At 40.4% G+C, this 12992-nt stretch overlaps 1 protein-coding gene across 1 annotated transcript in view; it reads left to right on the top strand.

Moving 5' to 3' along the window:
* Positions 1-12992, top strand: part of LOC132394768 (low-density lipoprotein receptor-related protein 1-like) — a 1611265-nt gene that overhangs the window by 905771 nt on the left and 692502 nt on the right. The window contains exon 22 of the mRNA XM_059971176.1: positions 1415-1597. Within this exon, the coding sequence (XP_059827159.1) occupies positions 1415-1597 (183 nt within the window). The remainder of the gene's footprint in view (positions 1-1414; positions 1598-12992) is intronic.

Genomic DNA, 12992 nt, shown 5'->3' with positions numbered 1-12992 from the left:
AATTAATCAAGTGCAGTTTTCATCCAAAGAAGCGAAACTGAGACTCCTTGATTATTCAAGACTTCCTCAATCAAAAAGTTTAATTTGATCCTGATAATTGAAATTTAGCCCCTACTATTATTGTCACACTAATTGGTCTGGAATTTCACCCATTCCTTACTTTATGGAATAGCATCAAATTTACATCCAGTGAGCATTTAACAATTGAGATCAATGTCAATGTCCTGAAGAAAGGTCTTGGTTCAAAATGTCCACCGTTTACTCTTTTCCATAGATGCTGCCTGGCCTGCTGAGCTCCTCCAGCATTTTGTGTGTGTTGCTTTGGATCTCCAGAATCTGCAGATTTTCTCATGTTTATGAGATCAATGCCACTGCTTTGCTCTTCTTCATTCCTTAAGTGAAGACAGGGGCATTATTTTTGGATTGGAAATTACTTTTGGTGAAGCCACTTTTTTTTAGTTTACCTTCTCAGACTATTTTTTATTGCCTATAACTTCATTTCCTGTTAGCATACTCTTCTCAGTTCCTGAAAAAGTTTATTCTGTGAAAGTGCTTGAAAAATACCCATCAAGTACTTCAGTCATGTCTTATGTATCTCAGGAATGTTTTCCTTTGGGTCTTTATTAGACTCACATTCTTTCCTAGTGAATCATTAAGGTTTTTTATTTTTAGAACCGATTTTGAGTTCAGTTTAGATACAATCCTTTCTTGTTCCTTTGCTTTGCTACCTATATTAATGTTTTCAATTCTTTTTTGTGCTTTGTATAATTTTCATTGCTATTATTTGAATCCTGCTCTGAGACTTGCTACCACTAGCCTTGACTGCTTTAAATAAAATGTTATTTTGTTTGTCGTGTCTGGTATATTAGCTTAGGCCACACTACCACTCCTTTAAAAAAAAATGTCTGCCTGGTTTATGCCTTACCTATCTTGTTCTGAAATTCTTCATGATGTCTTTTCCTGCGAAAAGACATCATTTTCCATTCGCCACTAAAATTAGATATTTCCCTGTTGATCAGCTTTACCTTCAATGTTTGCTGGTCTCCTTTGTTATTCATTTAAACTGCAAAGAATTGTGATGGGTAAGAATACCTCCTGCAATTAACATTTGTGCTATTTCATCTGTATGTTTAATATAGATTACTATAAATATGTTTAATTTTGATTTAAATAAATCATGTTAATATTTTAACTACTGCACAAACAACTACTGAATCATTCTCTTTTAAAATAGCTTTCCTGTATAAAGCAGAACAGTTTGACAGAATACCAAATATGTTCACTGAAGGGAGAAAGGAAAAGCTTTCTGGGGAAATATGAATGATATAAATATTACGGAAAATGCAATTAATACAGTTTTCAAAGCAAATTCATCTCTTTTTTAACAATATTATTGTTTCTATTATCCTTCCAGCCACTAGATCACCAGGTATTTGTCACAGAAAACAATTTCAGTGTTATATGGATGGTAATTGTGTTCCATTGCGATGGCATTGTGACGGAGACTGGGACTGTGAAGATGGCAGTGATGAAAACAACTGCGCAGGGAATACGAGAACATGTGACTCGCATTCTGAGTTTACATGTAAAGACACAGGTATGATTAATATCTTAGATGTGCACTGGACTAATCATAAATTAATTTAATGTAGCATTTTGGATAAATAAACAATCCCAGGTATGTTCTATATTCTACTATATTCTACATCCTTTGCTCTATGTTGTATATTCTATGCTCTATGATCAAAGGTTGGTAGAGTTGTGGCAAGTGTAAAAGGTTGGTTTAGGTTACATTAGAGCATTGATAGGATGCTGGCCTGGGCAGAGCAGTGGCACATGCAGTTCAACCCAGAGAAGATTAAATTTGAATGCAGAATACAGAAGTTACAGTGTGGTTCTTAGCACTCCAGAGGAGCAAAGAGATCTTGGGATCCACAAAATAGATCCCTCAAAGTTGCTGCTCAAGTTGATATGGTTGTTAAGAAGGCTTACAGGATGTTGGTTCATTGGTCTGCAGTTGAGTTGGAGAGCTGTGAGGGTAAAGTTGCAGATCTCTAAAACCTTTGTTTAGACCAGATTTGGACTTTTGCCTTCAGTTCTGGTTGCCTCATTATAGGAAAAATATGAAAGCTTTAAAGAAGATGCAGAGGAAATTTACGAGGATGCTGCCTGGTTCAGAGGACATGTCTTATGAGAATAGTTTGAACAAACCTTTCTCTTTGGAGCAGAAGAGGATGAGAAGTAGCTTGATAGAGCTATATTAGATGATAAGAGGCAGAAAACAAGTGAACAGCAGGAAACATATTTTCCAAGGAGGAAATTACTTAATACAAGGGGGCATAATCTTAAGATTTAAAAGAAGAAGGTACGGGCAGTATGTCAGAGGTAAGTTTTCCACACTGTGGTGGGTGTGTGGTGCATGCTGACAGGGGTAGTGGTAGCGACAGATCATTAGGGACACTTAAGAAACTCTTCGATAGGCTTATGGATGATAGAAAGATGGAGGACCATGTAGGTAGGAATGGTTAGATTGAACTTAGAGTAGGTTAATAAGTCAGCAAAATATCATAAACTGAAGTGCCTGTGTTGCGCGGTAATGTTCAATGTTTGAAATTATATTCTATGCTTTTTTTTTGTAATTTATTTTTTTATTGAAATTCATCATCAGGCAAACATTTCCATAAGATGTATTTCAGACATTGTACATATATATCACAAATCTCCACAAAGTATTTATCTGAAGTATACACTTATAGAAAAGAGTGGAAAGAAAAAAACAAGCAAAAGGAAAGAACTATGTACAAGTAGGGAGTGATCTTTTTTTTTTAACAACATGTTCATTGATTTGTGAGAATAAAATCAGGCCTATGAGGCATTATGTAGTTAAACCATTTTTCCCAGTATGAATCAAATTGTTCCAGCTTATGATTAACAGATGCTGTTATCTTCTCCATTTTGTAAATGTCCATTGTAATTTCCATCCATTTATTTATGAGGTGGTTCCTTGGAGTTGAGGAGTACTTGTTTCCACATGATGTCTATGAGTTCTAAGATGATTGACAAGTGCAATGTCAGGGACTCCAGACTCTGTTGGATAAGAGGTTTAAGGATGTGGATGGGTAGATATTGTGAAAGGGAAGTGCACTTTCTACAGTTAGCACAAGACTTCCACATACTCCCAACAAAGAAGTAGAATGTCTTTGCTCCTCTGCTTTGATCAGTCATGCGCCAGAGTTTCCCTAGCAGAGGGAATGGGTAATATATATTTTAAGGAGGCTTTAAAAACAAATTTTTTCTGTTCTCTTAGTAATCTCTTGCTCTGATAGAGTTCACAGTTTTGTTTGATCTGTGAGTCTGGTGTCATAAGAATGTTTTAACATGACCAGGGTAAGTAGGACCTCTCTGTTAAGAACGTTGACCTGAGAACAGATGATTATCTGACTAATGAATTTAGGAGATTATGCAGGGCAATGGTGGCAATACTCTCCAATGCTCTGAGGTGCCAGTCTTTGAATCCATGTTTCTGAAGCATTGAGTTGAACAGGAATTGCTGTTCTGTGGCAACTCTGGATTTAGTGCTGAGCTTGAGGCCTTGACCTTTAAACAGTCTTTTCAATCTTTGAAGGTGTGCAAAAGAGCTTTGCAAGTTCTTTATCATTGGCTGATAATAATGTTATTGAATATGGTGTTCATTTTCAGGTCAAACAGGGTCACAAAGTTATTATACACTGCCAGATTTTTTTTTAAAAAATCACTATCAGGGAGATGAATAGGTCTGAGTTTGAGGGCAATGTCTCAGACAGAACTGAATGAAGTAGCTGGCCTTGAATGCTAATTAGTAACATGCTCTGGATTGTTGTTGACAAACCAAATTTGGAATGTTTTGTGCAATATTTATGAAAAAAAACAAACTCTCTACAGGTCAGGCAGCACCTGTGGGGAAGGGATAGAGTTAACAATTTCAGGCTGGTGATCTCTGTTCACAACTGGGATGAGTTATAAATCAAACATGTTTTAAGTTTCTGAGAAGAGGCAGAGAGAATAAATTGGCTCCATCCAATTATTGGTAGCCTTTTGTCTTCACCCCTCCTTCTAGGTTGCAATTTAAATCATGTTTCATTTCTAACTTTTTCTCATTTTGAGTAAAAGCCATTGACCTCAATTTTAACCATTTCTTGCTGGAGATGTTGCCTAACATATTGAGTATTTATTCCATGTTTTGTTTTTATTTCTGAGTTCCAAATCTGGAGTAGTTATTTTTTTCAACAAGAGTGCAGTTACTCATAGCAAGGTGCAACTAGCCATCACTGCTGTCTTGGTGTATCTATGAAAAATAGACTGTGGATGACGTACAGTATATCAGTGGCTCACATACAGTAGAGGGCCAGATTGCCCCCCTGGGGGCAGTGGAAATTTCTAAGCAGTGATAATGATACAGGGGGCAGTGGGATATGCTTAGTAGCAAGGGGGAGCTGAAGGATTACAGGCTTAATTTAAGAAATTAATTACAGATTAATAGCATTTGATCCTCAGAACCTCATAATTGATTACTATGATCATGTAATCACCTCATCTCTGTTCTCTAAGACTTTGCTCACAGCGCATTATGGTTGTTGAAAAGCAACGCAATACAGTCAGCAACACACACTAAATGCTGGTGGAATGCAGCAGGCCAGGCAGCATCTATAGGGAGAAGCACTGTTGATGTTTCAGGCCGAGACCCTTCGTCAGGACTAACTGAAAGGAACGATAGAAAGAGATTTGAAAGTAGGAGGGGGAGGGAAAAATGCAAAATGATAGGAAAAGACCGGAGGGGGTAGGGTGGAGCTGACAGCCGGAAAGGTGATTGGCAAAAAGGATACAGAGCTGGAGAAGGGAAAGGATCATGGGACGGGAGGCCTAGGGAGAAAGAAAGGGGGAGGGGAGCACCAGTGGGAGATGGAGAACAGGCAGAGTGATGGGCAGAAAGAGAGAAAAAAAAGGAAGGGAAAACTAAATATATCAGGGATGGGGTAAGGAGGGGCATTAAAGGAAGTTAAAGAAGTCAATGTTAATGCCATCAGGTTGGAGGCTACCCAGCCAGTTTGTGAGGTGTTGTTCCTCCAACCTGAGTGTGGCTTCATCTTGACAGTAGAAGAGGCCATGGATAGACATATCAGATTGGGAATGGGACGTGGAATTAAAATGCGTGGCCACTGGGAGATCCTGCTTTCTCTGGCGGACCGAGTGTAGGTGTTCAGCGAAACGGTCTCCCAGTCTGCGTCGGGTCTCACCAATATATAAAAGGCCACACGGGGAGCACTGGACGCAGTATACCACACCAGCCGACTCACAGGTGAAGTGTCGTCTCACCGGGAAGGACTGTCTGGGGCCTTGAATGGTGGTGAGGGAGGAAGTGTAAGGGTAGATGTAGCATTTGTTCCGCTTACAAGGATAAGTGCCAGGAGAGAGATCGGTGGGAAGAGATGGGGGGGACGAATGGACGAGGGAGTCACGTAGGGAGTGATCCCTGTGGAAAACAGAAGGGGGGGAGGGAAAGATGTGCTTGGTAGTGGGATCCCTTTGGAAGTGGCAGAAGTTATGGAGAATTATACGTTGGACCCAGAGGTTGGTGGGGTGGTAGGTGAGGACAAGGGGAACCCTATCCCATGTGGGGTGGTGGGTGGCTGGGGTGAGGGCAGATGTGCGGGAAATGGGAAACATGTGTTTGAGAGCAGAATTAATGGTGAAAGAAGGGAAGCCCCTTTGTTTAAAAAAGGAAGACATCTCCTTCGTCCTGGAAAGAAAAGCCTCATCCTGAGAGCAGATGCAGCTGAGAAGGAGGAATTGTGAGAAGGGGATAGCATTTTTTACAAGAGACGATGTGGGAAGAGGAATAGTCCAGGTAGCTGTGAGAGTCTGTAGGCTTATAATAGATACTAGTAGATAAGCTGTCTCCAGGGATGGAGACCGAAAGATCAAGAAACGGGAGGGAGGTGTCGGAAATGGACCAGGTAAATTTGAGGGCAGGCTGAATGTTGGAGGCAAAGTTAATGAAGTCAACGAGCTCAGCATGCGTGCAGGAGGCAGTGCCAATGCAGTCGGCGATGTAGCGAAGGAAAATAGGGGGACAGATACCCGTATAGTCTTGGAACATGGACTGTTCCACAAAGCCAACAAAAAGGCAGGCATAACTGGGACCCATACAAGTAACCATGGATACACCCTTGGTTTGGAGGAAGTGGGAGGAGCCAAAGGAGAAATTATTGAAAATAAGGCCTAATTCCGCTAGACGGAGGAGAGTGATGGTAGAGGGGAACTGGTTTAGTCTGGAATTCAAAGAGAAGCAGAGAGCTTTGAGACCTTCCTGGTGGGGGATGTAGGTATAGAGGGACTGAACGTCCATGATGAAAATAAGGCAGTGGGGACCAGGGAACTTAAAATCATTGAAAAAATTCAAAGTGTGAGAAGTGTCATGAACATAGGTGGGAAGAGATTGAACAGTGTCAAGGTATGCAGAAATGTGTTCCGTGGGGCAGGAGCAAGCTGAGACAATAGATCCACCTGAACAGGCAGGTTTGTGGATCTTGGGTAGGAGGTAGAAACGGGAAGTGCGGGGTGTGGGAACTATGAGGTTGGTGGCAGTGGATGGGAGATCCCCAGAGCTGGTAAGGTTAGTGATGGTATAGGAGACCGTGGCCGGCTGCTCATTAGTAGGGTCATGATCAAGGGGTAAATAAGTGAAGGTATCAGAGAGTTGTCACTGTGCCTCGGCCAGGTAGAGGTCAGTACTCAAGACAACAACAGCTCCTCCCTTATCAGCAGGTTTTATTGTGAGGTTGGGATTGGTGCAGAGAGAGCAGAGAGCAGAGCATTCAGAAGGAGTGTGGTTGGAATTGGAACACAGTGTGGTGAAGTCGAGATGGTTGATCTCCCATCAGCAATTAGCAATAAAGAAATCCAGAGTTGGGTGTCCATGAAGTGAAGGAGGGTAGAAGATGGGAGAAGGGGTCATCGGTGGGGATAAGAGAGACTTCTCTAACTTCCATTAATGCCCCTCCTCTTCTCCTTACCCCATCCCTGATGTATATAGTTTTACTCCCCCCTCCTTATTTTCTCTCTTTCTGCCCATCACTCTGCCTGTTTTCCATCTCCCTCTGGTGCTCCCCTCCCCTTTTCTTTCTCCCTAGGCCTCCCATCCCATGATCCTTTCCCTTCTCCAGCTCTGTATTCCTTTTGCCAATCACCTTTCCGACTCTGAGCTCCACCCCACCACTTCCGGTCTTCTCCTATCATTTCTCATTTTCCTCTCCCCCTCATACTTTCAAATCTCTTACTGTCTTTCCTTTCAGTTAGTCCTGATGAAGGGTCTCGGCCTGAAACGTCGACAGTGCTTCTCCCTATAGGTGCTGCCCGGCCTGCTGCATTCCACCAGCATTTTGTGTCTGTTGCTTGAATTTCCAACATCTGCAGATTTCCTCGTGTTTGCTTTTTAATACAGTCAGCCCTCCTTATCCGCGAGTTCCGCATGCACAAATTCAACCAACCATGAATCGAGAAAATCCGGGAGTGCTCTTCGAGCACTCGTTGTTCTAACATTGTTCGCCTCACACTTTGTTCATTCGCTATTTTGTTCCTGTAAAAAAATGGCTCCTAAAAAGCAATTACGTGTTCAAAGCAATTCCTCAAAGACCAAGAGGGAGCGTAAAGTGCTATCTCTCGCCGAAGGTGTGGCTAGAGGACATGTCACAGAAGCATATCCCTGTTGATGGCCAAACTATACATGAAAAAGCACTTAGTCTCTATGAGCACTATTGTGACGGGGTTGATTGAGAGCAAGAGAAAAGAGTTTAAGGCTAGTAAGGGATGGCTGGCTGGCTATGTAACACGTTACAGCCTCACGAATGTAAAGATCATGGGAGAATTGGCATCGGCTAATGCGGAGGCTGCAGCAGCATTCCCAGAGGAGCTCAAAAAACTCCTTGAAGAGAAAGGCTACCTGGCAAGGTTTGTTTCATGATGTAAAGAAAAAGAGAGACAGCTTCCTATAACAATGTTTCTAAATAAAGCATCTGCAATTCTGGAGTCTCGACATTCAATGCTTGAAGATCCTCAGCTCTCAACCTCCACAGTTCCTGACTTTAGTATTATTGAGCCTCCTCCAAAGTGTCCTTATTCCCTAAACTAGATGGTGTAACAACTACTGTACAGGTATTACATGTTTTACTCGTCGTTTGATCATTACTCGCCTCACATCTCATTTGTTCGCTGCTTGTGTTGTGAGCGAGAGGAACATGTGCAGTTTTTTTTCTTGTCAATATTCCCTAAACAAGACAGTGTAACAACTATTTACATAGCATTTCCATTGTATAAGGTGTTATAAATTCTGTAATCTAGAGATGATTAAAAGTTTTACTCATTATTTGATCATTGTTCGCCTCGCGTCTCATTCGTTCATTGCTTGTGTTGTGAGCGAGAGGAACACGTACAGTTTATTTTTCTTGTCAATATTCCCTAAACATTACAGTATAACAACTATTTACATAGCACTTACATTGTATTAGGTATTATAAGTAACCTAGAGATGACTTAAAGTGCACGGGAGGATGTGCATAGGTTATATGCAAATAGTATGCCATTTTATATAAGGGACTTGAACATCCACATTTTTTGGTATCCGTGGGAGGTCCCGGAACCAATCCCTCGTGGATACGGGTGGCTGACTGTACTTCTGTGTTTGGCATATCTTGAGAAATGTGGACTGAATAAATTGTAAACATGAGAAATTCTGTGGATGCTGGAGATCCAAATCAACATGCACAAAATGGTGGAGGAATTCAGCAGGTCAGGCAGCATCTAAGGAATGAACAAACGTTCGATGTTTTGGGCCAAGACCCTTCTCCAGGACACATAAACGTGTTATTTCTGGGCCCAGCCCACAAGTTATTGCCATTCACTACTGTAGTACAGTGGTAGCTAGTACAATTCCCATACTTTAGTTATGCAGTGTTGTACTTCCTATGAATTTGGGTATGATGTTCAATGGCGTAAGTTTCAGAAATTTCCAAATGGAATGATTTTGTCCACTTTCTCTAGTCAATGGTCCAATTGACATATTGCTGCCTCACTTTATGTACCTTTAGGCAGTGGGTCAGATTTTGCCTGACCTATGGTGATGTCATAACTTTCCCCTTTATTGATCACAACATTTGAGGTTGGACTTGAACAACAGGCAATGGATCATGGTCATTAATCTATAACAAAAGAGGCAGGCCAAATGCAAAGGAAATGTAGACAGTTTCATGTGGCATGGAGTATCGGAAATATGGGTTTATGCCAGCACCAAGCTACCAACAGCAGCCAATGTGCCAGTTGTGAGAAAATGTTTTTTGCAAGGACGCAATGAAACTGCCCAGGTTCCTAGAACATTTGAAAACAATACATTCTGATAAAGCAAACAGAAACTTGGCTTATTTTCAGTCACTTCATGAAAACTTTCAAAAACAGAAACCACTTCAAAACAGGTTTTCCAGCACCTCAGAATAAAATAACAATGGTTTACATGCTCATTGCTCATTGCTGAACCTGAAAACCTCATGCAATTGGAGAAGAACTGATGCTGCCAGCAGTAAGAAAGGTTCTGAGTACAGTTTTACTTAAATCGCCGGACCAAGTAATTAAAACGATTCTGTGCAGCAACTCCTCACCAGTGACCTGGACCCACTGCAATTTGCCTATTGCCACAATAAATCAATGGCAGATCCAGTCTTTATGGCTCTTCAAATGGCCTTAGATCACCTGGACAATACAATCACCTATGTCAGGATGCTGTTCGTTGTCCATAGCTCAGCATTTAACATCATCAGTCCCATAATCCTGATCAATAAGCTAAGGAACCTGGGCCTCTGTACCTCCCTCTGCAATTGGATCCTTGACTTCCTAACAGGAAGATAAAAATCTGTGTGGATTGGTGATATCTCCTCTTCGCTGTCAATCAACACTGGCACAACTCAAGGGGTGTGCTTAGTTTTTCTTCCTATTTTATCATGCATTGCATTGTACTGCTGTTGCTAAGTTAAAAATTTCACAACATATGCTGGTGATAGTAAACCTGATTCTGATTCTGATCCTGAATGCTTCTGTTGCACATATAAGCCACATGGATCTCAAGGTGAAACTGCCTGAGACGATTTTGTGCACTTTTTGAAACTGATAAAATCCTTTGAAAACTCCAATGCTTCATTCAGTAATCAACTCAAGAATATTAGACATGGCATTACTTATTTGTTAGAATTATCTGCAAAGTTTAATGAAACTTTGGAAATGAAACAAGGAAATGAGGTGTATCTTATCAAAGTCAAAGCAGTCATCTCCACCTTTCAGTCCAAGTTAATCTTATTTAAGTGCCACATTATCTTTGAAAGAAAAAATACCGGACGATGATCTTGAAGTGTACTGTGCCCATCTGGGTGAGATGCATATAGAAGATATCCAGATCTTCACTTGATCCAAATTCCAGATTGGGTAATAAATCAATTCCTGAACATTTGTAATGATGAGGTAACAGGAAGGGTGGAGGAAGAACTGATCTCTCTACAAAATGATTGATCTAAAGCCGGGGTTTAAGAAATCATATCAATACTTTTGGCTGCAAAAAGAAATCTCTGAATGCTAACTTGCACTGTGGAAAAAGGTCTTTGTTGCCTTTCCAAACATCATGGATCATCATATTTAGTGAAGTACAGTAACAGTGCACTTGCTAAACCTTTTTCAAAGCAACGAAACAGACTGAATGTGGGGACCTGGCCTATTATAGCAATAAAGCCATTTGTTAGGGTTTATGGTGAGAAACACTCTGGACTTTTCTTCCATCTCCATCTGTAGGTAGGCCTCAGTTAAGTCAACTTTACTGAAGTGTTTCCCTCCAGAAAGCTTTGCAAAGTTATCCTCTATCTTGAGCAGATAGTATTGATGTACTTTCATTATTGGGTTTAGGGTGCCCTTAAATCACCACAGATCCTGACAGTCCCATCCTTCTTGGCTAGTAGGACCACAGGTGTTGACTGTGAGTTCCACTCAAGCTTGGAGATAGTTCCTTCAGCATGCTCATATGGATGGTATAAGGTACTGGACAGGCTTTGTAAAACTTGGGTGTGGCATTTCATTTAATACTAGCTTACCCTTTGATATGTTTGATTTTTTTTTCAATGCCATCTTTGATCATTGCTGTGGCATCATCATTTCTTAATTTGGTTTCCATTGACTCTATTGCGGGGGATGGGGCATGTATATGGTGGATGGATCTTCAATCAATTTGTTGTTGTCTCAGCCACTCACAACCTGCTAGTCCTGTTTTCAACACATATGCGACCAGTGTAACTTAGCTTGTTGCTTGTTGTATTCCACTGTTACAAATGTCATTCCCACAGGAGTAATCTTTTCTCCAGTAAAAGTTCTTAGTAGAATATCTGGAGGCTTCAGTTCAGTATCTTTGAAATGACATTCAAGTTCATTTTGTGGGATGACTGAAACAGCTGAGCTAATGTCTAATTCTATTTTAATTAATTTGACATTCATTTCTGGTGTAAACCATATTGCTAGTCTATTGGTAGTTTTCAGATTGTAAATTTCAAGACTACCCATAGTGTAATAGTTCCTTGCACCAGCTGAAAATTAGCGATTTGCCATTCCAACAAAGCTAATAAATTTAAGAAACATAACACTAGAGTTTTATTTTACAACATTATTATATATTTAGTATCATTAAGAAAGAAAAGATTATTTCATCCAGTAGCTATTTGGATCAGGAATTCAAAAAGTCAAGTTAATGAACTGAAGATCATCACTTTTCTTGAAGAATCTAACTGCACCAGAGAAGAGTCAAGTTTGGTTAACCTAAAATGTAAGTGGTTGTCAGTCTAGTATCAGTGAATCTGATACCAGGGTCTCTCAGTCTCAGTTCAAGATACCAGTAATATGCTCATGAATAATGCTTCAGGCACATAAAGTCACTTTATTGGAACTCCACTTTCAACCATAATTGGTGTTATCAATACTGTATTAGAGTAATTTTGAGCTCAGAGGAGCTCACATTTGTTTTAAATATTTCTTCCAAATAAGGCTGGCATGGTTGATTGTTGCAAGCAAGGCTGGAGCTGCTAAGAAAGTAGATACTATTTGAGTCTTTTATCATGCTGGTCTACTGTATGAATGTCCAGAGAGAAGCTTGTTCAGTTTGGATCAACCAAGTGTTATAGACAATGACTGTTTGAACAATATGTGCTATCTAACTTACCTTGCTAGTTACTACTGCCAAATATTGAAATATATATTGTCCTCTTTATAGTGTTTTCCTAAAGTCTGAGCAGAACAAATATTTAGCAGTGATTTCTTTAGTGTTAATCTAGAACAAGGGTTGACAACCTTTTTTATGCCATTGACTAATACCATTAAGCAAGGGGTTAGGTTGAAAACCCCTGATCTAGAATGAGAAGCTTATTTCTCCAAGTTTAATTGGCTATTGAAATTTAGCATCTGTACCACCCACTTGGGATTTTTTTTGATTTAGACAGGAGCATCTTTCAATAGGTATTAAAATATATTAAAATGAAATCATTTTTCATCCTTGCCTTTTGTCAGCCAAGATATTCCCTTGAGGAAACCATGTTGACCACAGCCTATTTTATCACATGGCTCCAAGTACCCTGAGAGCTCATCCTTAATATCGATTCCACTATCCTCCCAACCACTGAGCTCAGACTAAGAGCCTTATAGTTTCTTTCCTTCTGCTCCTCTCCCATCTTGAAGAGTGGAGTGACATTTGCAAATTTGCAGTCTTTTGGAACCATTCCAGGATCAGGTGATTCTTGAAAGATCATTACTAATGCCTCCTGAATCTCTTCAGCCACCTGATTCAGAAACCTGGGTTGTACATCTGGTCCAGGTGATTTATCTATGTCAGACCTTTCAGCTTCCCAAGAACCATTAGTTATGGTAATTTCACACATTTCATG

The sequence above is a fragment of the Hypanus sabinus genome, chromosome 5 (assembly GCF_030144855.1).
Source record: "Hypanus sabinus isolate sHypSab1 chromosome 5, sHypSab1.hap1, whole genome shotgun sequence".
Taxonomy (NCBI): domain Eukaryota; kingdom Metazoa; phylum Chordata; class Chondrichthyes; order Myliobatiformes; family Dasyatidae; genus Hypanus; species Hypanus sabinus.
This window is presented reverse-complemented; position numbering and strand designations above follow the sequence as displayed.